General features: G+C 45.1%; 1 protein-coding gene across 1 annotated transcript; it reads left to right on the top strand.

The window, feature by feature from the left end:
• On the top strand, positions 1-26,236 carry serbp1 (SERPINE1 mRNA binding protein 1). The gene is given in 10 exon segments (NM_001292597.1): positions 1-466; positions 4,565-4,727; positions 16,681-16,818; positions 17,687-17,758; positions 18,453-18,530; positions 19,162-19,189; positions 19,192-19,341; positions 19,753-19,797; positions 22,227-22,454; positions 25,912-26,236. Coding segments are annotated over 10 exon segments (1,233 nt in total). The 5' UTR covers positions 1-192; the 3' UTR covers positions 25,969-26,236.
• Positions 26,237-27,510: the final 1,274 nt, after the last annotated feature.

The raw sequence follows: 27,510 nt of genomic DNA on the forward strand, positions 1-27,510 counted from the left end.
GAGAGAGAGAGAGACACACACAGAGAGAGAGAGAGAGAGAGTGTGTGAGAGGCTGCGGTCACCCGGATGGCGCGTCCCATCATACAACGCGACCAAGAAGCCCGTCTCTAACCGGCCATTTTGAGGTAATTTGCAAGCGGCGGACGCTGCCTGGTAGAATCCGAGGGAATCCGCTCTGAAGGGGGCCCCATCATGCCCGGCAACCTGCAGGAAGGCTTCGGCTGCGTCGTGACCAACCGGTTCGACCAGCTCTTCGACGACGAGTCCGATCCGTTCGAGATCCTGAAGGAGGCGGAGAACAAGAAAGACAAGAGGGAGAAGGACAACAAGACGGCCTCGGCCAAGCAGCAGCAGCAGCAGCAGCAACAGCAGCCCAAGCGGGAGTCGCAGAAGGACAGGAAGGCGCCCGTCACGGCGGCCGACATCAAAGCGGAGACCCAGGCTCCCGCGGCCTTGAAGAAAGAAGGTAACGAGGAGGCCGAGGGCGGGAGAGAGGGAGAGGGAGGGAGGAAGGGCGGGCGGGCGCTGCAGGCCGGGAGAGTGCGGGGGGGGGGGTCTCGCTATTGGGCGCGCGGGCCCTTGTTTTTTATGGTTGGCCTCTTGTTTTCTTGGGGAGGTTTCGCAGTGTGTGGCTGTTCGCGGGGTCGGGCGGGCGGGCGGGCGATGGGTGGGTTGGTGGGTTGGTGGAGGCCGCGGGTCAGCGGGGCCCTGGCACCTCGAACCTCGTGTCTGGGTGGGGAGGGAGGGAGACAGGGAGGGGAGACACAGCAATGGGGGTTCACTCCCTCCTCCCTCCCTCCCCCCCCACCTATGGTCGCCCACAGGTGTTGAGGGAGGGGTGGTGGGGGGAGGGGGTAAGACACTGCTCACTCCCCAGCGCACTAGCACATGGCATCTTGCTCGTGTGCTGTGGTTTGCAGGTTGCAAAAGTGCCATCCATTTTCAGGCTCCTTCCTTGTGCCTTCCTCGGCCACGCATGGCGGAGCAGTTCAGGTGGAAAAATTGCTCCGGTGGATTTTTTTTTCTCTCTCTCTATCCAAGTAATTCCCCCCCCCCCCCACCCACCCCCCCTCTTCTCCCCTCGCCCGCTTCTTCGCCTTTTATCTCAGCGCAGATTATTCAAGGTGAACGTAAACGTTTGCAGCCGTGCCACCACCACCACCACCACCACCACCCCTTTTCCCTCCCTTCTCGCTTGCCATCGCTTTATCGAGCCGCGCACGCTGGATTTCATCTCGCTTCCAACCGCGGTCGCAGGGTGGAAATGGATTCCACTTTTGAACAATTTACTCCGTAACATCGCGCAAGATACGCGGGGAGATGGGATGGTTAAGGAGAGTAAATTGCATTTGTGTGGGGTGGGGGGAGGGAAATCTTAATTACAATTATTTAAAATAAATTCTTCCTCGTGTGCCCTCTCTCCTTCCCTCGGGGAGCATGGTATAACCGTGTCCACCCATTTGCCTTGCAATATGTGCTAAATTGACTCTGAAAGGCGCAGTTCTGAAATTTTCTTGCTGGGAGGGTGTCAGAACTTTTAGGGAGAAATAAGTAACTGCAGAGGAGCGCAACTTCCAAATTTTGATTTTTATATAGAAATCGTCAGGTTACAAAGGAACAGTGGTATGTTTTAAGCATTTCTGCACCTTTTTAGCATATGCATTTTTATCAGGTTTATGTTTTTTTTAAAAGGGGGAACAATAGAGTATATGATTCTGGATTTTGACAAAAAGTGAAAGTAGTCAGAATGCTTCTATGTGTTATCCCAAAGTGTTGAGGTAATTTATTGCAAAATGTCCTGAAATCCATCTTTACTTTCTTTATATCTTTAAAATAAGATTGGTGAATTGCAAGTTGTTCATTTTGCAGTCGTGTTAAAATTCATGGACTAATTTGTTGTGCATTAGATGGTGTAAGTATTGCAGACTTGCCTTGCTTTACATGTGGATGAAAACACTTTTGACAGTTTTGCTTACATGAATATTGTACTTCTGGTATTCCCTGTGAGTTCAATCGCTTTTTAAGCTTCGAGTAAGAGGAGAAGGTTACAACAGGTGCAACTGAACATGGAGTTCAGCTGCTATCATGCTCCATGATGATAAAATGATTGTGTGCATTCAAATTTCTTTCCTGAATCTGAAATAAACTTGACAGAAAATTATTCCTGCTTTTAAATCTTTCATTGTCTTAGAGTTTTTTCCTAATTCTGTTTGAAACTTCTTTTACAAGAGCTGAGGTGTACTTAGGTTCAGTTTGTTTTTTTGGATTGCTAGTTACCATGTGTGATTTTTGGAATAGTTTTTCTTTAATTCTGTTCTAAACCAGTGAATCATGGAAGTACAGTAATTTGTTGAAGGATTTAGCTCCAAATGTGCAAGAATGTAGTCAGCTCAGATTTGTAGCTCCTTGTTCAATTTAATGCTAACTAACCTGCCAGGTGTTAGTTAGTTAGCTAGCTGGTTAGTTAGTTAGTTTATGTTGCTGAAGCCTGCAGGCCTCACAACTTTTGGTTTCCTTCCTGGACCAACTGTAGCTCAAACGGCGCCACACGTGGTGGCTTATGCTAGGCTCGAGCCCAATCTGCAAGGTATAATGCTGGGATATTTGTAGTGAAGGTGTTTTTAGTATTGCTAGCTTTTCCTATTTACCACCTATAAATGTTGAGGTAAACTGGGCAATATGAATTGGACCTTCTGCAGAGTCCATCCAGCACAGCCATATTGTACCTCCTAGGTATTATATAGTGTTGTAGATGGGAAGTTGTCAACCGATTGTTTTCTTTGTTGATGCCTATTACAGTAACTAGCGGGATAATTACTTTGCTGCTCTACAATAGCTGAGGTGAGGATTAGAGGCAGGGCAGTGAATTTCAATGGTTCTGACAATGGCATGGACTGTTTTTCAATTCTTCTATCAAACTTATTGGATGTACCAAAATGGCTATCCCATATCTGTCCTCTGCCCACATTGCCAGCTGTGGTAGACTGTGAATTTTGTTCCCATTTCCAGCATAATTTTCTATGTATGAGAATGTGCAAGGCATCTTAAGTGAATGTCTGAGTTTATTCTATTTTTCTATACACTTTATATTTGCTGGAATGTTTTCTTTGTTTCACATAGAATTTTAAAATTAGATGAGTGTGTATATGTGTGTATATATATCACTGTCTCTGAGGGTTAAAGTCAATCTTCTGTTAATTCAAACGGCTGCTTTAGTTTTTTGTATTTATAGAGAATTACGATTTTCACAATTCACAATTAATTAGTAATTAAGTAAGAATTTCATTAAAATTGTTTTGAATTGATCAGTGATCTGTGTGTGTGTGTGTATATATATGTGTGTGTATATATTATATAATATGTATGTACATACGCACACTGCTGAAATCTTTCTTGCAAGTGGCTACCTTTAAATATGCTGTGTTTGTGGCTACCTTCTTCCCCAAAGTGATTGAGATTTAAAGGTAGCATAAAGCCTATTGAACATTTCCATTTAAACACTTTTTAATGTAATTACAATATAGTTCATAAATCCTTGCATGCATTTGACATTGTATCCAAACATCTGTAAGCGCTGCAGAGTTTGTAAGGTGTCATAATTATTTGTAGACAAAGGTGGCAGACAATTTGCACAGCTTTTTCTAAAGGCGCTAATGCATGTTTAATGTCGACCTGAACAAGTAGACATGGTTTAACGTTTCATCCAGGACCTCTTGACAACACAATGTGTGTCCCAGCACTGCCTTGGTGTGTCAGCCTGGTCTATGAGCTGAAAGTCCCAACACAGGACTTGATCCTTGAAGGCCCTTCACAGCCTTGCACCTTCCTACAACAACAACAAGATTACATTTGTATTCCTACCTCTATGACTGCCGATGCCATATCAACCTGTCCGCTCCCTCCACTCACCGTTGGCGGACGGACGTTCTGCTTCTCTGCCACACAACCTTTGGAACTCCATCCTACAGTCCTCTTGCTCCCTCCCTACCTCCTTCAAAGCGCGTCTTAAGACCCTCCTCTTTGACTGCACCTTCGATCACCGTCCTAACCCTACCCTCCCTGTCCTCCACCCCTCCTGATCCCAACCGCCTACTCGGGTCCAAATCTCTGATTGTCCAGCACCTCTGGACGTCGTCCTGACATGCAAGCTGCTGTGTAAATGCAATTTGTTGTTGGTTGCTATTGATCTCTGCTGAGGTGAGAGTTTCACCAGCTTCTCCAGGCTGACAGACACCCAACATTGTAGTGTTACAAGAGTGCATGAGTCGAAGATAATTGAATCAATTATCTCGAGGTGGAACATTTGAAACCTTTGTTTTTTAAAATAATTTGAAAAAAAATCCTGAAGTGGGTGTGATGGGCGGTTTATCTCCCACCTGTAAGATGGGTGTGGTGCCCATCGTACATTACTGCAGGCATACAGATAGTTGGCTTTTTTGGCAACTTGTCACATCTTAGTTGTTTCTCAGACTTGGCATGCAATGTCATAAGTGTCCTGAGTAAGCAGAGCTACGGCTTTCAATCACCTGCCCTTTGTTCACCCATTTCTAAACTTGTATTTTAGGCATCAGGCGGGTTGGGAGGAAGCCCGAGCAACAGCAGTCTCAAGGTGAAGGTAAACCCGCTGACAGGAGGCCAGAGAGAAGACCACCCCCCCCTCGTGAGAGGCGCTTTGACAGACCTGTGGAAGAAAAGGCTGAAGGAGGAGGCGAATTCTCATCTGAAAAGTATGTGTGCAGCAGTTTACCCAGCAATAGGTCTACTATAGTGGGACCCTGGGATTGACCTGCCTTGTCAAAACAGATTTTCTGGAAACTTTTCTTGATTAGTTGAGGCCACATGGGAGTTTTGCTGAATCGATGTCGACTGCATTTTCAAAGCGTTTGAGTGCCAATGTTGAACTTGTAAAACTGCAGTACGTAGAAAGGCGGGGCACAAGGCCATTTGAGCTTAACAATAATTATCCTTGCATTTGATCTAGCACCTTAATAATAATCCTTGCATTTGATATAGCACCTTATCATATCGGTGAGACTTTCCAAAGGGCTTCACAGGATATCTTGGTTTAGCCAAGATTGGCCATTATCTAATAGAATGGCAGAACAGGCTCGAGGGGCTGAATGGCCCACTCTTGTTTCCATGTTTAATGACTCATTAGAAGGATGGCACCTACAACCATTCAACCCCCACCCCCGGGGACTGCATTGGAGTGCCAGCTTTGATTGTGCGATTCCAACGTTGGTCTTGAACCCACAACCTCTGGTTACCACCTCTGGCACTCTGACTTAAGATGGTGCAAGTTCATCCAATGAAGCTAAATGCTTCCTAACCTCTGCCCATGTTGTCAAATTCCACGATCTGGTTTGTGGGGGTTGAGGGATGGGGGTAACGAAGAAACAACAGAATATTTCACATTCTTTCTCAAAATTTGGAGCAGTTGTTTCAAACTATAAAATTACATAAGAAATTGAGCAATCTGGACACCTGAAGGACCTAGAATCTTACAGCACAGCAGGAGGCCATTCGGTCCATCTAGTTCCCCTTTGAAAGCTACTATCAAATCTGCTTCCACCACCCTTTCAGGCAGTGTATTTCAGACTATAGCAACTCACTTTTTAAAAAATTCTCCTAGTCTCTCCTGGTTCTTTTGCAAATTATCTTAAATCTGTGTCTCCTTAATGCAATACAGAACAGTGTATTAATTGGTGTTGGTCCCATTGAATTCATGTGAGGATATTGGGTCTAACTGCGCTGCACTTGTACTGAGTTGTGAGAGTTTGAGTGGTGTGAAGCATGGTTGAAATGTTCAGTTTCTTCACTTGTAATTGGCTCAGTTGGTTTGTTTTTTGATAGTTTAAACTAATACTGTTTTGTGTTTTTTGTGTTTCGATAATAACCCCTTCACACCCCCCCCCCCAAGTATCCACTTCATTCCCCGTTACAGATGAGAACCGTCAAAGATAATATTAATCCTTGCATTTGATATAATGCCTTATCACGCTATTGAGACGTCTCAAACCGCTTCACAGAATATACTGTAAAGTGAATTGACCGGCAGCCAATTGTGCACTGCAGTGTCCAACAAACGGTCGTGGATTGAGTGACCAATTTATTATTTTTTATTTGTTTTTCTGAAAGGATTATTACCCCCCGAAAAAGTGAACCACCAATTGACTAACAACTGGGTTCCAACTTACTGCTAGGTAAACAAGCAAGTGGAGTAAGGAAGCTTGCCTCAGGTTTCCTGCCCGGGAATCTAATACCGGTCCTCTCGCTTGTTGGGTGAGTCCTCTGACCAATTCCACTAGATCTGCCATGGCTGCGTGAGTGTTATGATGTCAGAATGTGAGCAGTCATGACTGCATTTGCCTTCAAAAAAAAAAGTCACTGTGATTCATGGTAAATCCTGTGAAGCGCATTGAGGCGTTCTCCCAACAGGAACAGTCCTGCATCCAGTAGGATTATTATTTTATTTGAAGGCCTTGCTGGCTGGTTCAGGGATGGCTCGATTCGGTCACTGGATGCTACCCCGCTTTTTCAAAAGCTGCTCCCACCATGTTATAATGGGGAGTAGGAGCTGGTGAGAGGTATTAAACGTGGAAGAGTGTAGAACTGTAGAAACTAGCCATTGACGCTGAAATAAATATATAGGAATCCAAGAACAAATTGCGTCATAATAATAATCTTTGCATTTGATATAGCGCTTTATCACACCGTTGAGATGTCTCAAGATGCTTCACGGTAAATTGAATGTATATTTTGTAGGCGAAACCCAGGAACCAATTGCACGCAGCAGTATCCCATAAAATATCGTGGATTGAGTGACTAAATTCTTTTTGAGGGGTTTATTACCCAAGGAAAGCGATCTGCCAATCGACTAACAACTACTTACACTAGGTAAACAGGCGTGTGAAGAAAGGAAATTTGCTTAAGGTTTCGCCCCGGCCGGGAATCAAATCCAAGTTCTCTCGCTTACGAGGTGAGCGTGCTAACCACAAATTGTTTGTGATGTAATTGTATGGGAATGTTCAGCACTTGGAAGACTGGCTATCTCCTGGTATGCAAGGGTTAATGGCTCAGACAAGTTATTTATCCTTGAAATGATCTGGCATTTAAATTATTACACACTTAAGGAAATGATGGAGGTTATACATATTATGTGAAGACTAGGAATTGTATCGTAACTTTGAAGCCCTGTTTCTGATCTGAATAAAATGTGAACGTATTCAGTGGTTCAAGTTGAGATCGATATCTAGGGGTAATAATCCCTATATGTATAAATAAAAACAATAATTAGGTCTCTCAATCCATGACTGTTTGTGGGACACTGCTGGGCGCAATTGGCTGCCATGTTTCCCCCACAAAATATAAAATCATTCACTTTATAGTGAGGTGCTTTGAGACATCTGAACGTGTGATAAGGTGCTATATCAAATGCAAGTATTATTTTTGTGTGACTGCCTACAGATACCTCACTGATCTCTGCCTATGTAAAGCAGTTGAGTCTGGGCCTGATATTCTGTGCTGAAGTAAATTATGATTTTCAATCTCCTTTTGAAATTTGCTTATGTATAACAAGGCCAGAACTGAATCTCCCCATCATGCGTTATGGGAAGTTTGAGCTCCTGATGGGAGCTATGGCTTTTGGCTGGGATTGGTATCGCAGTACTCCCAATCTGAGGAGTGTGATCTACCCTCAAAGAGAGTAAACGGAGGTACAGGAACACAGAGCTCACTTGAGCACTTGGTCACTAGGCTCAGGCCGGCTGGTACTGCTGAAGAGGCCATCTCATCACCTGGCTTGATCGGGTGGTCGTGAAAACGGTTATCAGGTCCAAGTTGTCCTATGATGATTTGGGACTGAGAAGAGTTTGGGAGAGGGTGTCTGCGGGGACAGCCCTTGTCACATTGGTGGCCGCGCTTTCAAACCACTACGTCCTGAAACTCTGGAAGACTTTCTCTATCCCTCCGCCTTGTCCCCTCCTTCCCCTTCTCTAGATCTTCAGATATATAAATGCAAGCTTGTGTTGTTAATACAGTTACAATAGCAAGTTACTACCAACAATATCAACATTCATAAAATGTTCATAAATTCTCAAGATCCATAAGCAGTAGATGGGAAATCTCAAGATCTATTGCTTGTTGTTTCTCATGAACTAGCAAGTGTCGTCTCTGAAACTCAAACTAGTGAGCTGTCTCTGGGACTGGCATGCTGATCATCTCATCAAGTTAACAGATCAAATGTCCTTGTCTTTCTCAGTTGTGCCTCAGCTGCAGTCCTGTATTTTCTGAAAAATCGCTGGAACAATTGAGGTCGAGTGGCTTGATTCGTAGAGTAAGGGAAGCGGAAAATTTACTTGCTCTCACCACCTCAGTCGAACACCATGATGACCAATGCTGACTGTGCAGAGTACAGCCTAGCCCCTTTTTAGCAGCAAAATGGCTGGTCTGTGCCATTCTGTACACCCTCGCAAGTCTAATAGATGTTTACCGTTTGGTTTGAGGACGCTGAGACCGTCCTTGGGTACAGTACCCATGAACTGATTTTGATTAAAACATTGCAGTTACACCAACAATTGATGATGGGAAGAGCATTATATCTGAGTATTCGCTGTAAGAGGGTCATTAATACAAATGGCAGTAAACATTCAACAAATGTTACGTAAAACTGTCTTTATTAAATTGTAATGCAATAGCATAGAATACTGTACAGTACTACTGTATAAGAACATAAGAATTAGGAGCAGGAATAGGCCAGTTGGCCCCTCAAGCGCTGCCCCGCCATTCGATAAGATCATGGCTGATCTTCAGACCTAACTCTAATTACCTGCCCTATCCCCATATCCCCTAATCCCTCTATTTTTAAAAAAATCTATCAGAAATAATTTATAAGAACGAAACTTTAGCACAGCAGCTTTGCCTTGTAATAACATTAAACGTAGGAAGGAACTACCAATAACTAAAAGAAAGGTGAATAAATGGAAATATTCAGAAGAAAATCACGTTTACTGTTCATTCATTTGTAGTTCTTTTACGAAACAAATTATCAAGTGTTCACTGCTTTAGAGTGAACACAGTTTTTGCACTACAAGAGATAATTCAGAACAAAACTGCGGAGACTACTTCAGTGAGTGTAGTAAATTTATGGAACTGGCTCCTTAGGTGGAAGTGGAAAGTGTCATTTGTATCGAGAACAAATTAGATAGATTTCTTTTAGAAAATATCTGGGGATACAGTATATAGTTTTGGGATACCACAGGTCAAGTGACTACCAGGATGGTGGAAGGCGAACTAGATGGACTTTGGTCTTTGTTTGTCCAGCAAATTCTTATATTCGTAAGTGTTCTCAAGCTTATGAATTAGTCCAAATAACTCTTCTGTAACTTGCAATGCCTGTGCGTAACTTTGTACAATGTCTATAAGCTTTGAAACATTCATGCAGAGAAGGAACCACGGGTTCACAGTCCACATCATCATTGCAGCTCTCATTGTCCTGAGGTTTCTCTGCCATAAAATACAATGATGTTTTTATCGTCCATCCCTTCAGTTGTCAAAACTTAGCTTTCTAAAGGCGCGGTCATCCAGAATGTTTGAAGCAGTTGGTTATGCTCTTGACTGCGACTTGCTCCCATGCTTTCCTTGTAAGATGCATTGCTCGTAAGATGTCCACTGAAATAGCATCAGTACAGTCCACTAAATCTGTAACTCTCTCCCCCAAAAGGCTGTGGATGCTGGATCCATTCCACTTGAATGGATTCAAGACTGAGGGTGATATATATTTGGTAGTTCACGGTATTAAGGGATATAGAGCAAAGGCGGGTAAATTGGACTGGAGCCATGATCTTATAGAATGGCGGAACAGATATAATAAAATGATACCAACTAACCTGCGACATGCTCTTTCAGGCACTATGTCCTGAAACTTTTGAACACTCTTCCTCTATCCCTCCTTCCCCATCTTCAGATTCTGCCTGAAGACCTTCCTCTTTGAGCGTGCCAACAGTCCGCCCTCCCCCCAACTTGGCGTCGTGCTCCGTCACTGTCAAACGCTCTGGGACGCTTCCCTGTGTGAGGGATGCTATATAAATGCGAATTGTTGTTGATTGAGTGATAAATGATACAGGAGCTTCAGCGCTGGATATAGCTAGTTCCAATCTATCCTCCCCTTTTGCCCCTTCCCAAGCTACAAAATAAGTCAGGTAATTCCCTATCCTATGTAGACCTGGAGTTTTTGTCCCTCAATTTTTTTGATTAAAAAAATGAGAGCAGTGAGTTTAGATGCAAGATGTTGAATCTATTTCAACATCGCTTGTTTAATCTGTTTCCTAACCATTGCTGTCCAGTTTAAATTTAAGCTAATAAAGCAGGAATTCTGCATTAGCGAGGAAAGATGATCTGTTGCCATTGTAAGCGAAAAATAATCTTGCTTTTGTCTTGGCAACAATTGTCTCTAACAGAGCAGTCACCTCTGCATATTGAGCAGAGTGAATCGTCGACCCAAACACGTATGTCTTTGGCTAGTCACTGTCTCTCTTCAACCGTGCCTTCAGCTCCCCTCTCGACTCTCTACCCCCTCCTCGCTTCCTCCCTCCCTTCCCTCCCCCTGACCATTTCCCCCCAATGCTCGGGTCCCCCCCAACTGTCCAGCGCCTCGGGACGTCCTCCCGACATGAAAGGCGCTCTATAAATGCAATCTGTTTGTTGTTGTTGTCCAATGGCAACTCCAGACCTGTGACATGGATAAAAGCTAGAGGGAATACCGGAGCTTTCTCATGCCAAACCTGAAATTTAATTGGGGGAAGTGAACTCTCTGCCTTGGGGTTGTCTTGGTACACAGGTTGATGCCGCTGAGAGTGGTGCTGGGCTACCGTTCTCTTATCTCTATAATCCTCTCTAGTAGCAATAATGTCCATGAACAAGGGCTAATGGGGATGAATTTAAAAATAAAGTAAGCTGGTTTAGCAGGATAATGGTAAATCCTGTAATGGCTGTAAAGTGTTTAATCACCCAGACTATAGTAATACTAATAATTGCTAATACTGTAGCAAGAAAATGTTTCTCCTTCCTACCTGTGTGACCTGTTAATGCCATATCAACCTGTCCCCTCCCTCTGCTCAGCAAGCTCCAGCCTGCTTGACGGCCTGCCCTGCCCGCCCCACCATCGTTGGGCGGACCTTCAGCCTCTGTCCCCACCCTTTGGAACTCCATCCCAGTCCCTTCGCCTCGCTCCCTTCCCTTCAAAACATGTCTCAAGACCGTCCTCTTCTACCGCGCCTTCGGCTACTCTCCTACCCATGCCCTTCACCCACCTGATCTCAAACGCCAGCTCGGGTCCAAATCCCTAACTGACCAGCATCCTGGGACGTCCTCCCGATGTGAAATGTACAATATACAAATGTGTGTTGGATTTGATTTCTACTGGAGTAAGGACTCGACTGGTATAGGCAACTGTGACAGGACTCCAGATACTTCTAAGTGAGAAGGCCTTGAGGGCTCTGGATAAACTAAGCAGAGAACAGTGCTCAGAGCCTTGTCAGCTGCTGTACAGCTTCAGCCCTCACTTCAGTCCACTCCCACGGAGTAGTTTTCTCAGTTTGTACAAAGGCCACACGTGCGTTTGGCAAAATTTGGGGTGAACCAACGAGAGAATCCTACCATTCCTCATAAGCAACAGAACAAATTCAAATCCATGGGTTTGACTTCCTGCTATAATGTTGCCACCCGGCTCGAAAGAGGAGATCATCCCGGTGGTCCACTTTGTGACCCAAAAAAGACACAGTGTCTGTGACTAGCTGAGCTTTTCTAGGGTTCAACGTAACCCCAGCTGTTAGCAGCACTTAGAACAATATTTGTTGAGTTTTGTTTGGGAAGGGTATCAAGGGACAAGGGTGGATAATTGGAGTTGAGGTACAGATCAGCAGTGATCTTATAGAATGGGTTCCTAGTTACTGCTAGGTAAACAGAGGCATGTGGAGTAAGGAAACTTGCCCGCTGTTTCGCTCTGCCTGGGAATTGAACCCAGGTCCTCTCGCTTGTGAGACGAGCGCTCTAACCACTGAGCTACAGGACTTCCAATATGTTTCATACTGGCAAAGCTTAACATGATGCATCATTCTTGTGTCAAGAACAACTCTCCCAGGATACTTCAAGTGGGAAGCCTCTTGGAATTGGTGTTCAGTAATGGCGGGGAGGACGAGGGGAGAGTTAAGTTTTTCTCAACCTATTTCTCAATGTCTCGAGTGGCTTGTTTGGGTTTTGGATGGAATTATTTTTAGCAGCTTTCTGTCAGCAGTAATCTTGGCAGCTCTTGATCATCTGTCTGATGAACATGTGCTTTAAATGTGAACAGCTGCCCCCACTGGATCCAGAACAACAGACAGTGCGAAAGTGCACTGTTGCGTCCTCCGGTATATTATGTAATCTTGTTTAATGCATCAATGCAAATTTCACCAATGAGCCTTTCCCTACTGTGAGAAAACATCCGCCCAACTGTCTAATTTATTTAATTGAATGCCTGCATCTGCTCAAGTGCCTAAACAGTCGTCAAGCTGTCTCAAAGCGCTTCACCCGTGTACTGAAAAGTGGCGTAACTGTATTTTGTGTGCAACGAACACTTCTTTGAACAAATTTTCGAATAAATATTTGCTTTCAGCAAACTGTTTTGAATTTGATCTACACTTGTACGAGGAGTACCCCAAAAGTAATGCCTCCTTTTATATTTTCTCAGGGGTCTTCTTTAAATTCCCAAACTTAACATATAGACACAAAAGAAGCTTTTTTTTAAATACACTCGAGCACTTCCATATCTACCGCTTCTCCCTTTCACACACCCGAACTGACTTTTACTCCAAAGTCATCCTGAACGCAAACAACAATCCAAAGATGCTGTTTCCCACTGTCCATCTCCTCCTCCGTGCGCCTCCTCAAGCCCCCTCTATCCTCTCGTCAAGCGCCAAGTGTGAGGAGGCACTATACTTCTTTGCCTCAAATATTTAAAGCATCCGCTTGGCTGCATCATCCTCCCCCCCACCCCCCATGTCCTCTTCCACCATACCCAGACCATCCACACTGCCTTCTCCTTCTGCCACAGCTCCTGCCACTACCCCCTCCTTGGCCCTCATTTCTCCCTCCCTCTCAACCACAATTAACCAGATAAACCACCTGCTAGCTTGACCCCATCGTGGATGAGTTTGTCACCTCCCACTTGGATTACTCCAACGCAGTTCTCACCGGTCTCCCCAGCTCCATCATTTGCAACTCTGCACCCTACATAGTGACCAAACTCCGTACCCACATCTCACCAGTTCTGGCCAGGCTCCACTGGCTCCCCATCACCGAACAGATTGCCTTCAAGGTGCTCACCGTATTCAAATCCATTCACTCCCTGGCACCTCCCTACCTCTCCGACCTCCTCACCCCCCAATCCACCACCCGGTATCTCCGCTCGATGGGCACCAACCTCCTGATTGTCCCTTGCACCCTCCGCCCCACCATTGGAGGTTGTACTTTCAGCCACTACACCCCAAATTTCTCGAACATTCTCCCTCAATCCCTCCACCTTACAGCCCCCTCTCTCCTCTTTCAAGTCCCGCCAGAAAACTTTCCTGTTTGACCGTGCTTACGGCCAGCTTGCCCCTTCCCCTGGCTCAGAATTAAGCGCTCTGAGATCCTACCCTGCACAGAGGGCACTATATTGTTGTTGCAGTTGTTTTCCCACCTAATCACCATCTACACACTTGTGTCAATGTGGAATCAGTGCCAGTTTGCCACAACGATAATATAATAATCCTTGCATTTGATATAGTACCTTATCATGTCTTCGAGACGCCTCAAAGCGCTTCACAGAATGTACTGTAAGGTGTAGTGACTGTATATTTTGTGGGTGAAACGCTGTGCAACTGGCCTTTCTGGTTTCCTTGTGCAATACGGTTAGCGCTCGTAGAACTGACCACGTGCAGTCTATAGAGTAATGAATCATCTGTATGGCATGATGACCGACTGATACTGAGACTCTCACGCTCACGCTGAGCGATGCGCCGATCTTTGCTTTGCAGATAAATTCAGCAACTTTATCCGTATTCTCTTCATTAATAGCTGTTGACAGCCGCCCACTGTGCGACCCGTTTTGGAAGTTCAGTTTCTCCACTTTTCATACCATTTACTCAGGGTCTTACAGTACTCGCAACAACACAGAACTGTCCATCATGCAATGGTGAATCTCAATCAGCGAAATCCCCTCAGCCGAGAGAAATTCAATTACTCCTCTCTGCTTACTTATCACGTGTCTCAATCTTAGGCACCATTTTGAACTGCTGTCACGTGCCTCCATCTGATTAGAAGTAAAACTAATCTTTCACATCACTGGCAGGATATATAAAAAATCTGGTGTACATTTTTCGTTACTGTACCACTTACCAGTCTTCACAAAATAAATAGGTGTCTCTTGTATCCTAACCCGCTGATGGTGTAAAGAATGGATTTTAAAAAATCCTCTGGACAAAGACTGGGCAAATGAGGGAGCAGATGTTTCTGAAAATTTTGTTTCCTGCGTTCTTTTATTATACCTATTTTATGTTTGGAAATTGTATTAACATTAAACGTTTCAGTCTTTTTAGGAGCGTAACCTGCACCATTTTTTAAAAAAAAGTGTCAATTGTCTGCTTAATAATAATAGTTGCATTTGACATAGAGCCTTATCACGTCTTCTGGACGTCTCAAAGCTCTTTATAGAATATATGTAAAATGAATTGGCTGTATTTTGTGGGCGAAAGACAGCAGCCAATTCCGCACCGCAGTATCCCGCAAAGAGTAATGGATTGAGTGATCAAATTATTATAATTTTTTTTGAAGGGACTATTACCCTTGGAAAAATGATTGACTAACAACCGGGTTCCTACTTACTGGTAGGTATACAGAGTCTTGTGGTTTAAGGAAACTTGCTCCATGTTTTTCCCTGCCCGAGAATCGAACCAGAGTCCTCGCGCTTGGGAGGCAAGTGCTCTAACCCCTAAGCTACAGGACTACAGGCGATATAATTATTATTTGCTTGCTTGTCAGCCATCAAGGCGTGGATCAGTCTCAGTTTCTTGCAGCTTAACATGGACAAGATGGCTGGAAGCCATCCTTCTCTACTCCTGCCAGTATTTCCTTGGCTTTCCTCAAAACTCATTAAAACAGTGTGCAACCTTGGCATTTGGTTTGATCCTCAACTCTCCTTCTCTCACTCAAATTCTTTCCGGTTATTAGTCCCTGGCAGATTTCTTTCTGGGGTTAATAATCTCTAAAAAAAATACAGTCGCTCAATCCACGACTGTTTGTGGGACTCTGCTGTGCACAATTAGCTGTCACCTTTTTTCTCCCCACAAAAAATATACATTTCACTTCAGCGTATTTTCTGTGAAGCGTTTTGAGATGTCTCAAAGGCATGATAAGACAGTATATCGAAATCAAGGATAAATCATTGGACATCTCGACACACACATGTAGTATAATCCTCTGTACTTGCATTGGAGCAAGGTTTTGCGCCCGCAATTTTTCCGCGGGATCCGTTAAAACAAACGCCCTCCTAAAAGCAACTCCGCTCTACGAAAACCTGTGAAATTAAAGTATGCTCGGCGCCCGACTTCTGCTCGCTGCTGACAGCTGTTTGCCCGATGCCTTGGTGCAGCGACTGAGTGGAGAGTGTTGGGATCATGGCAACGCCTCAGGCAGGAAATGGGCTTCACTCAAGCACCTGCGCGGCTGTCGAGAATGTGTGTGTGTGTCTCTCTCTCGCTGTCGAGCCCAGGTCCTCTCGTTTGACAGGCGAGTGCTCTAACCACTAAGCTACAGGATTCCACAGATATTGATATGAGTGGCCAACAGACTTGCTGCTTCTGTTTGTGGTGCCCTTTTATTAATTAAAAAAAAACGCACCCCTGTTGGTGTAACTTAGTGTGTTGCGTTGGTCCGTGATGTTTAAGTAGGTAAAATTGTGGCTCAAAAGTCCTGGTGTTTGGCCAGTCTTAAGGTTGGAAAAAATAGCAGGTATCCACATGGCTGATTGTTGTGATATGGCAGCGCACAATTTACCATAGACTGGAGATTCTGGACATTAATCTCTAACGACGAAACATACAATGTTACTTGCGAATTGAAGCCGGTGGCATTTAATCCTCTGCCTTAACTCAGCACAGATTGGGGAATCAGAGCTAGTATGACATAAACCTTGCTTTTGATATAGCGCCTTATCACATTGTTGAGACGTCTCAAAGCGCTTCACAGGATATACTGTAAAGTCAATTGACTGTATTCTGTGGGTGAAACGCGGCAGTTAATTGCCCACAGCAGCGTCCCACAAACAGTCGTGGATTGAGTGATAAAATTATTCTTTTTTTTGGAAGGGATTATTATCCTCGGAAAAGCGATTCTCCAAGCGACTAAGAACCGGATTCCTGCTTACTGCTAGCAAAACAGGGGCATGTGGGTGGAGTAAAGAAACTTGCCTAAGGCTTTGCCCTGTCCGGGAATCGAACCCAGGTCCTCTTGCTTGCGAGGCGAGCGCTCTGACCAGTACACTGTGGGCCTCCACATCATGGTCTTAACGTGATGTTTTTGGTATATCACCAAATTAGTGGGGGTTGACATTGGACCATTTGCTTTGCTGCCGTTTGTTAACAGAATTCCTGTCTCTCCCAGCAGGCCCATTGACCGTGAACGACCCCTTCGTGGCCGCGGAGGTGGGAGGGGCCGCGGGCGTGGCCGTGGCCTAGGCAGGAGCGATGGCTTTGACTCTCGTGGCAAACGTGAATTTGACAGACATAGCGGAAGCGACCGATCGTAAGTTGATAAAACAGTTCAATCGACCCGCCTCACCCTGTGCTGAGCAAAAACCTCACTCACCCCCAAAATGTTCATTTAGAACCTGTCTAGGTATAGGGGGTTTGGTCCCATAATACAACCTGGAGACGATGCGATGGAGATTCGCCAATATTGTCGCGGTTTTGAGACATAGGAACATGAGGAGGCCATTCAGCCCCTCGAGCATGTTCCGCCATTCTATAAGATCATGGCTGATCTATACCTCTACCCTAATTACCTGCCCTTGCCCCATTTCCCCTGTTATCCCCTGACCTAACAAATATCTATCCACCTCAGTCTTGAAAATGTGAATGGATTCAGCCATAATCCACAGCCTTTGGGGGAGTGAGAGATTTCTAGATTTCCACTACCCTTTGGGTGAAAAACTGTCTCCTGATTTCACTCCTAAATGGCTTCGCTCTCATTTTAAGATGATACCCCCCCCTGTCTTGCGTTTCTGTATAACGTAGTATAAAATATAACCAGAATTCATCCCTGTTAGATACTTGCTATTGTAATTTTTTTTTAATGATACAAAGGAGCTCGAGATGGGTTTTGTTTTAGTGTTTGACGTGCTTAAGCTACTACTTAAACAAAGAACCAATGGAACCAGGGATTTTTCTTTCTCTTTGTTGAAAGTAAATTGGCAATTTATTAGCTTTAAAATGTTGACCTGAAGAAAATGTTAAAGCTGTTCAACTGAGCGAGCGGATTGTGTTGTTATTGTTGTTGTGACAAGTCATCGGGAGTGAGTTGGTGAAATAACGAGGCGTTTTTTGACTGATGGTATTATAAGTACAATTGTGCATATACAGCAGATATATAGAGAGAATAGTTTCTCTTCCAGTAGCCTGAAACCTGAGGACAAACGTGGGGGGAGCGGATCACACAACTGGGGAAATGTCAAGGATGAATTCAGGTCAGTAGAAAGTCAAGGTCTGTTGCTATTAATGCTGCCTTTTTGATCCGAGAACCCTCTTATCCCATGTTCAGGCATACTCACCCGCACCAAACTCCATCCCCCCATCACACCAGTCCTCGCCAGGCTCCACTGGCTCCCTGTCACACATACTAAACTCCGTCCCCCCATCACACCAGTCCTCGCCAGGCTCCACTGGCTCCCTGTCACACATACTAAACTCCCTCCCCCCATCACACCAGTCCTCGCCAGGCTCCACTGGCTCCCTGTCACACATACTAAACTCCGTCCCCCCATCACAGCAGTCCTCGCCAGGCTCCCCTGGCTCTCTAGCACCGGACAGATCGATTTCAAAATCCTCACACTCGTTTTCAAATCCTTTCATGCCCTGGCACCTCCCTACCTCTATCCGACTTGCTTACTCCCGACTCCACTGCCTCCTGCACATCACTTATGCTTTCCATTCCACCATCGGTGGCTGCGCTTTCAGCCACTACTGCCCGAAATCTAGAAAAACTCTTCCTCTATTGCTCCGCCTTGCCCCTTCTCCATCTGAAGATCTTTATCTTCGACCATTTCTACGGTCACCTCCCCCCAGTTCGGCATTGTGCTTTGCCACTGTCAAGCGCTGCATGAGGGGTGCTATATAAATGCAAGATCTTGTTCTGATTTGTTTTCCCTCCCGTTATCGCAGCGATCTCGACCAGTCGGCTGTTACTGAGGAGGTGCCTGAGGGCGATGAACAACAACAAGTCGTTGACTCTGAAAACAAGTGAGTTCTTAAAACTGTTTGCTTTTTGTTTTCCCTCACTTCCAACCCTAACCCATCAACTCAAGATAAATATCAAGCATTCAGAGATCTGGAGTTGAATTACTTTCTATGGAAATAACTGGATGCCCAGAGCTGCTAGACATTGGGGTGTGAGCTACGCCTTGGACTGTGTGATAGCATAGTGTTTACATAGCACGTTTAACACAAGATCTTGTCAGAGTTTGAAGGCAGCAGTGGACATGTGCACTCTGCTCTCTGGCTCTTGGAATTGAGTTCATTTTGTGAGCAAAATGCGGCAGCAGCCAATTGTGCACAGCAGTGTTTGAGAAACAGTCGTGGATTGAGTGGCTAAGCGTTTTTTTGGAGGGATTATTACCCAAAAGTGATCCACCGATCGACTAATAACCGGGTTCCAACCGGGACAATGCATTTAAGCAAATTGGCTAAGGAAGCAGTGCCATGGCAAGTAGCCACACTGAGGATAGGGTACGTGTGAAGGACATAGACTGTTACAGGCTAGACCTTGGTCCCGCTAGCTCTCATTATGAATCTGTCCAGACCGATGTTATACCAGGAGATGAGCGGCGGTGGTGTATGTTGCGTGTTGCGACTAACTCTTCATAATGATTAGGGAGAACGAGGTAGAAGAGGTCAAAGAGGAGGCCCCAAAGAAATGACTCTGGACGAATGGAAGGCCATGCAGGACAAGGAACGCTCAAAGGCTGAGTTTAACATCCGTAAACCCAACGAGGGCTGTGACAGCAGTCAGTGGAAAAAGGGCTTTGTCTTGCGCAAGCCAAAGAGTGAGGAGGTAAGTGGCCTGAAACAATTCCAACAGCCAATCTGTCGAGTCTTGTGTATCGAATGTGGATCTGTTGTCGTTGCTTCCTTTAGAATTGTTTTCTTAATAAACTCTGGTTATGTCCAGGGCTATTGGTCTAGTAACTGTGCCATAGTTTTAACTGTCTTTGTATTGTACTAACTCCATTTAGGAATCATTCGAATGTAGTTTGGGGCCGAAGTTACACCGGCGCTACTGAAAACTGGCCGACCTTATAAAGTTTCCTATAAATTTAAAGTGTGTGATTTTTAATGGCCGTCAGTCTAAATGCATCATTCTTCTGGTTTCTCAGTAGCCCTTCAGTTTTTACACGTTTGTATCTCACTATGACTGATCGAAAATCTCTTCGGAAATAATTTTTTGCGTTTTTTAATTTGCTAGAAACGTTTTGAGAATGAAGCAGATGTCCATAGTTTGGAATTTACGGTAATATATTTCCTCTAACTTTGTGATTTTCAATTTTTTTTCGTATCGAACTGCCGTGTGCTTTGTAAACCTCATGAAAAAAAAGCCTCATTTTGTGTGTGGCTGCAATTTGCAACTCTCATCATTTTCTACTTTGAGACCTCTAAACCTCCTACGCTGTCAATGTTACTTGCTTGCAGTGGGCTAAGGCACGTTTTAGGTCGATGTTGCATGTTTCTGGTGAACTAATCCTTTTTTTTTTCCGGGTGAATAGTCGGGCACAGTGAAAGGTTTTTAACGGTGTGGAAAACTCGAGCCTTGCACAAGGCTTAGTGGTTGAATAGCGCTTAAACCTACTAGAGCCACCTAGATTCATCCATCCCTGTGTATTCAGCCTAAACATGCTTATTTAGAGAATCTTTTTAGGTTCATCAGCACTACCATTCAGCTGATCGATGATTCCTTGCTAAAGGCTAGTGGGTCAGTGAGTGAGGCGAAATGTGACCAGCTTGCTTTAGCCACGAGTACTATTGGAAGACCGGATCTTTTAGTCCTGCTAACGTTGTGTTTTCAGAGCATAAACATTCAAATTTATAATAATCCTTGCATTATTATAACTTGGCTTAACATTTGATTTCTTACTGCTGCCTGCCACACGCCTTGCAGAAATGTGCACCGAATATTTTAAAAATATATTAAAAAAAACACAGGCTTTTGGATAAATTCTGTCCCACTTTGTGTTTGACTCGAATCATTTCTACCAGCGCTAATACCACAATTCCTCGCTCGGTAATGACGCATTGAAGAACATAAGAATTTGCTGGCGAAAGAAGACTAAAATCCATCCAGTTCGCCTTTCACCATCCTGGCAGTCACTTGACATGTCGTGTCGTGTCCCAAATTATATACTGTATCCCCAGATATTATTTTCTAGTGGAAATCAATCTAATTTCTTGAAACAAACAACACTTTTTGCTTTCACCGCCTTGTCTCCCTAGGGAGCCTGTTTCATAAGCTTACTCCTCGCTCACTGAAGTAGTGTCTCCGCAGATTTCTTCTGAATCTACCCCCTTCAATCGCAGGCCATGTCCTCTGGTTTTAGTGTTCAGAACAAGATTGATTATGAGATTGGAGGTTTCAAACTATCCGTCTCAAATCGCTTCACAGGATATACCATCAAGTGAATCCACTGCATTTTCTGGGCGAAATACAGTATTTTGCGGGAGAAATACAGCAGCCAATTGCTCACAGCAGTGTCCTACAAACGGTCATGGATTGAGCGGCCAAATTTTTTTAAGGGATTACCGCCCTTGGAAAGTGAACTGCTTTCTATATGAGAACATAAGAAAAGCTAGACGAAAAAATGCTAGACGAAAAAAGACGAATGTTAAAAACTAACATTCTTTTCAATATCCTTGTGAGGCACTGAAAATAAGTTGAAATACGAATTGCTTTGGTTAGGAAGAGTGATTCTCTGCGTTTGCCATGTGCTGTTTCCTCTTTCCCCGAATGACATTTCGCAACTGAACAGGAGCTAATATCTTGCTGCCGGGTTAACACTGAGGTTTGGTTGATGTAGTGCCCCGGTTCCGTCAATAGTAATGTCACTAATGTGCTACACTTACTCTGTGCTGAAATTCAGCTCGCACTAACTAGATGAAACGAAACGCATGGACTTAATGTCAAACTTTATTGCAATGAAATGTCTAAACCGCTTCATGTAACTTCAGCAGCAGCTAATGTGTACACACCCAGTGATGAGGTGACCTGCCATTTCAGTTGTTTCATTTGTGGGTAAATACGAGTGAGTGAGGGAGGAATAAAGAGCTCTCTGCTCTTCAAAATTGTGTCCCAGAATCTTTTAATGTCCAATTGGACCTCAGTTTAACATGTTACATCACCTCCCTGTAAACACAGCGCTCCCACAGTTAATCCTGTCTGAGGCTCGAACCCACAATATTAGGATCCAAGAGTAATGACAGCCGAGTCGAGCTTGACGCTGAAATGTAACCAAACGTAAATTTGTCATGAACGTTTCAACCGTTTATGATTATGTAAGGTTAGCCATTTGTCAGTTTAAAAAAACCCCACCAAGTTTGTTGTAGCTGGACATCACTTTTTTGAGAGATCCCAAAGCACCTCATGGAATATACTGTAAAGCGAATTGGCTGTGTGTTTTGTGGACGAATCGCGGCCAGTTGCGCACAGCAGTGTCCCACAAACAGTCGTGGGTTGAGTGACCAAATTATTATTTTGTATTTTTTTTGGTGGGGGAGGGGGGCGATTATTACTCCCGGATTACCTCTGCATCTGCATGGCTATTTTTTGGGGTTATGGGTGGTGAACAGCATGCAATTGATCGATCTCTGGCTTGCACCGTGTAATTGTGTGATGGATGTTACACGGATTGTGCTGGTCGGGAAAGCTTGAACTGACGTCACTTTCACCAGGTCACCACTGACGAGTCCGGACTGGATCACCACTTCCGCAAGCCAGCCAATGACATCACCTCCCAGCTGGAGATCAACTTTGGCGACCTGGGCCGCCCCGGGCGCGGGGGGAGAGGAGGACGAGGAGGCCGTGGGCGAGGAGGAGGTGGAGGTGCCGGAGGAGGCGCTGGTGGTGGAGGAGGAGGCGCTGGAGGCGGACGGCCTGTCCGCGGGATGCGAGCTGACAAGGTACAAGGGTTTGGGCTGTTTTTGCGGTCCTCCTCGTCTGCTCCTTGTAGGTATCTCCACCCGCTGGCTCCGGCCTCCGGCTCGTCCCCGTGTCCTCCACCATCGGTGGCCGTGCTTTCAGCCACTAATCCCCCAAAATGCCGGACCACTCCTTCTCTATCCCTCCCCCTTGCCCTCTTCCTTCACCATCTTCAAGGTCGTGCACCTGAAGTCCTCCTTGTGCAGTCACCTGCCCCCCCACCCCCGGCTCGGTGTGGGGTTCGGTTACTGTCGAGCAGTCTGGGGCGTGAGGGGCGCTGTCTAAATGCAGGTTGTTGTTGCTAACGTTCATTTGGATTTTTGAAAGCTCCTTTGCCTCCAAGGCCCGGCTCAAGAGCCTCCTCTGCGACTGCGCCTTCGGTCACCCTCCTACACCCACCCTCCCTGCCCTTCCACCCCTCCTGATCCCAACCACCAGCTGGGGTGCAAATCCCTGACTGTCCAGCGCCTTGGGACGTCCTCCCGACATGAAAGACTCTGTGTAAAGGTCATTTGTCGTCGTCGTGGTTGCAATGGCTTCTTTAGAATTTGTAGTAGTTTGTAGTAATTCGCGTAAACCGGGGAATTCACGTAAATTCACGGCGCAAAGGAAATGACGTCTGTCGTGACCCGTTGACCCGGAAGTTAGTTTTTTTTAAAAAGTGGGGGATTAATTGGGTAAAGATTTTAAAGTCGCAGCACATTAATTTGAACAGAATTTCAGCAGGTCGCAAATCCTGAATATTGATTATGGGTTTCCGCCAACTTTATTGAAGCACGAGGTTGGTAGTGAGCTGCAATGCTGCGTTGCACCGTTAGGCGGCGCTGTCATCCATCCATTGAGTGTTCAGGAGAGGGTTAACGTGAGCTTTTCTTTAAAAGGAGGAATCTTACAGACAAAGATTCACAGTTAGAATAATAAAAACATAAGAATTAGGAGCAGGAGTCGGCCATTCGGCCCCTTGAGCGCTGCTCCGCCATTCGATAAGATCATGGCTGATCTTCAGACCTCACTCTGATTACCCGCCCTATCCCCATATCCTCTAATCCCTCTGTTTTTTAAAAATCTATCAGTCTTGAAGATGTTCAAGGACTGAGCATCTACAGCCTTCTGGGGTAGTGAATTCCATAAGTTCACTGCCCTCTGAGTGAAGAAATGTTTCCTCAACTCTGTTTTAAAAGGCTGACCCTTAATTTTAAGACAGTGACCCCTGGTTATAGATTCTCCTATTGGGGGAAACAGACCCTCAGTGTCTACTTTATCAGCCCTTTAAGAATCTTATATCTTTCAATAAAATTTCCCCTAATTCTTCTTACTCTAGAGAATACAGCCCCAGTTTATTCAGTCTATCCTCATAGGTCAGTTCCCTCATCCCAGGAACTAACCGAGTGAATCTACGCTGCACCCCCTCTGGGGCAAATATGTCCTTTTTAAATCAGGAGACCAAAACTGCACACAATACTCTCGGTGCGGTCTCACCAAGGCCCTACACAGTTGCAGCAAGACTTCCCTACTCTTGTACCCTAAACCTTTTGCAATGAACGCTAACTGCCGTTCACCTTCTTAGTTGCTGCTGCAATTTGAGACTGGTGTACAAGGACACCCAAATCCCTCTGAACACTAACACTAGGCCATTTGGCCCATCGTGCCTGTGCCCGCTCTTTGAAAGAGCGACCCAACTAATCCCACTCCCTTTGCAAATTCTTATCTAATTCCCTTTTAAAGAATCTGCTTCCTCCACGCTTTCAGGCAGTGCATTCCAGACCGTAAAAACTTTTTTTTAAAAAAAAATTCTCATCTCCTATTGACAGTTATCTTAAATCTGTGTCCTTAATGCAATAGAGAGCACAAATGGTGTGTTAATTGGTACTGGTCCCATTGTGTAAAAAAAACAGTTGTGGATTAAGTTGTCCAAACAGAATATCCTGGAGTCCTGTAGCTCAGTGGTTAGAGCACTCGCTTTGCAAGCGAGAGACCTGAGTTCAATTCCGGGCAGAGGGTGAAACCTTGGGCAAGTTTCCTTACTCCACACAGAGCCTAAGAATAATCCCTCCAAAACCAAAAACAATAATAAATTGGTCATTTTAATCTACGACTGTTTGTGGACATTGCTGTGCGCAATTGGCTGCCGCGTTCGCCCACAAATATACAGTCAATTCACTTTACAGTGTGTTCTGTGAAGCGCTTTGGGACGTCCTCCGACGGGAAAAGCGCTATATCAGATGCAAGGATTATTATTATTATCCGAATACACTGTTTTGCGGCCTGGTTTTGGGATCAGCGTGATTGTGTAGTGCTAGTATTGTGTCACCAGGGGGAGCCACTGAGGTGAATATCTTACTGTCACAGCCGAGGTCACACCCTCACGTGAGAGGGGATTAGATAATTGCGTTGTGTTTAAGTGTGTGGCGACAGATTGAGACAATGGGGTTAGAGGAGAGGACAACAAACCATCTACAATTACACGGCATCTTTCACATCGGGAGGACGTCCCAAGGCGCTGGACAGGCAAGGATCTGGAGGGGGAGAGGCAAAGGGGATGGAGTTCCAAAGTGTGGGGGCAGAGAGGCTGAAGCCCAGACTGTCGATGGTGGGGCGGGCGGGGGACACGGAGCAGGCCAGAGCCTGCTGAGCAGAGGGAACGGACAGGTTGATATGGTGTTAGCAGGTCTCAGAGGTAGGAAGGAGCAAGGAGTGGGGGAGAGAGAGTTGTCTGTTGTTGGTCACGAATACTCCGAAGCCTCCCTTCTGTTTCACACGTGCTAAGTTGTTGAAGCAGGAAATGGCTACGAACGTTACTATGGCAGCAAGGACAAAAATATCAGTGCAGGTGCCTTATCTACATCAGAATCTCGGGTGTCACTCGAGTTCCCGTGTACTCGCTTAAACCTAGTGCGCTGTGGTGGGTTTAACGCAACCACGTTATTTTCCTTCTCATCGAAACCTGGAGCCTGTTTAAAATGGCCACCGCGTTTATCAGAGACACTGAAGGTTACTGAGTTTGCAGTAAAGGCATTTACACCCCATTTTAAACGATAAAGATTTTTAAAGGCTGAATTTTCACAGGAGTCATTCCTGAGCTAACACAGTTGAGCTTACATTTTTGATACAGCGCGTTATCACGTCTTTGAGACATCTCAAAGAGCTTCACAAATATACTATAAAGTCAATTGACTGTGGTATATTTTGTGGGCGAAATGCGGCAGCCAATTGCACACAAGTGTCCCACAAACACTCGTGGATTGAGTGACCATATTGTTATGACTTAATAAAAAAAATTAATACATTTTTAATTTATTACCTCCCTCGGGTCCAAATCCCTGACTGTCCAGCACCTCGGGGACGTCCTCCTGACGTGAGACGTGCTATGTAAATGTCATTTGCTGTTGTTGGAGATAACCCATTTAACCTCTTTATTTCTTTCTTCCTTTCTTCCAGTCCAGCGCATCCGTTCCTAATGTCGACGACCCCGAAGCTTTCCCAGCTCTGGCCTAAGTTGGGGAAACGTCATCGGCAGCCTGGCCTGAAGCCCTCTCGAGGCCCCCTCTACGAGGCTTGCATGCTTAAGGATCCTTCTCAATTATATTAACAAAAAAAAAGAGACTGTCATCCATACCATTCACACCTATGGACTGTCCACAGGGAATCGTTCAAAATGGACTTCTCTTGCTACACAGAAGCAACAAATATTGGGATACTGGTTTTATATCCAACACAGTAATGGTAGCAGGAGAAAAAAAAGCTGTTTTCATAATAAATTTTCAGAAATTATGCATTCTTCATGGATTGATACTTTTTGTATTGCTACCTGAAAAGATGCATTTCCAAACTTGAAATATAGGTGTGAAGAGTGTGTACCAATCAGTGAGTGCCGTGTACCTGCTTTTATTTCAACAACCAACTCTTCGTCCGCTCTCGCTCGGCTAATCTCCCCCCACACACCCACCCCCAACCCCCATTCCCCCCCCCCCCAACCCCAAAGCCGGTAAGGTGCAGGATGTTCTCTGGGCCTGGTGGTGGGATCGTGGTGTGTACAGAAAGGTACTTGTTTCAAAGAAGATCGCTTGGTTCTGGTTGCAGGAGTCAAAGAGTGGTTATTTTGCTCTTTGTTCGTTCCCTTCCTCCCTTCTCTTCCTCCCCTCTTTCCCTCTCTCCCTTTCCTCTCTTCCCTCCCCCCGACAAATGACCCTCAATAGATTTATGTATTCTCCACTGTATTCTCTTTGTAAATATAGGCTGACTGGTGCTGTGGCTGATGGGGTGTTTGGTTGCTGTCTACCCTTTCCCTATAGTCCATCTATGTCTGTCTTTCTGTTTTAATTCACGCCCTCTGCTCCATTCTTCATGGTGTCTAAGATGCCCGGCTTAACTCTTTTCCCCTTTAATATTTTCTCTCAATTCTTTTTAGCTGTGATTCGGGACTTGGCTTCAACAGCCAGGTGACGTTGTGCATGTTTAAACATCCTCTGCATGCAAATAAAGACTTAAACGCATCTGTGAAAACCAACACCGTAAAGTTCTCATGTGGTGTCAGACTAGTAACTTGCCTGAAGTTACCGTCTTACTCCGTGGGAACTTTCACACAAGCCACTAAACATACCTGAGGTGTGAGTTGTCACAGCTAGAAAGTTCTACTATGTAGAAAGGTGATATGAAAGATGTTTAGTGGAGTAATATCTTCGCTGGGGTGGGTGGAGAGTCAATCCTCCAGTGAAGTGGTCCTGCCCTCTCAAGTGTTTCACTCACGAGCGAAACTACTTTAAAAGGTTTGTGATATTTGCCTGCACGGTCTTCGGCTGACATAAAGGGACCAAACAAATTGGCCGTGGAAATTCTCTCTGGTCGAACGTTCGTCGTGTAGTATTAATTGTCCGCGGTGTTTGTGGGGGAAATCAGCCAGGTAAACAGGCCGGAGGTAAAGCAAAGGGAGTGGTTGTTCTCTTGTCCGCTACCTACACTCCACAAACACTCCCACAGGGTATTGCACTCTCCCTCTCCAGCACTCGCTTCCAAAACCCTTCCCCTGCACTCCCTGCC

This window comes from Callorhinchus milii, unplaced genomic scaffold (genome assembly GCF_018977255.1).
Source record: "Callorhinchus milii isolate IMCB2004 unplaced genomic scaffold, IMCB_Cmil_1.0 Scaffold5, whole genome shotgun sequence".
NCBI lineage: Eukaryota > Metazoa > Chordata > Chondrichthyes > Chimaeriformes > Callorhinchidae > Callorhinchus > Callorhinchus milii.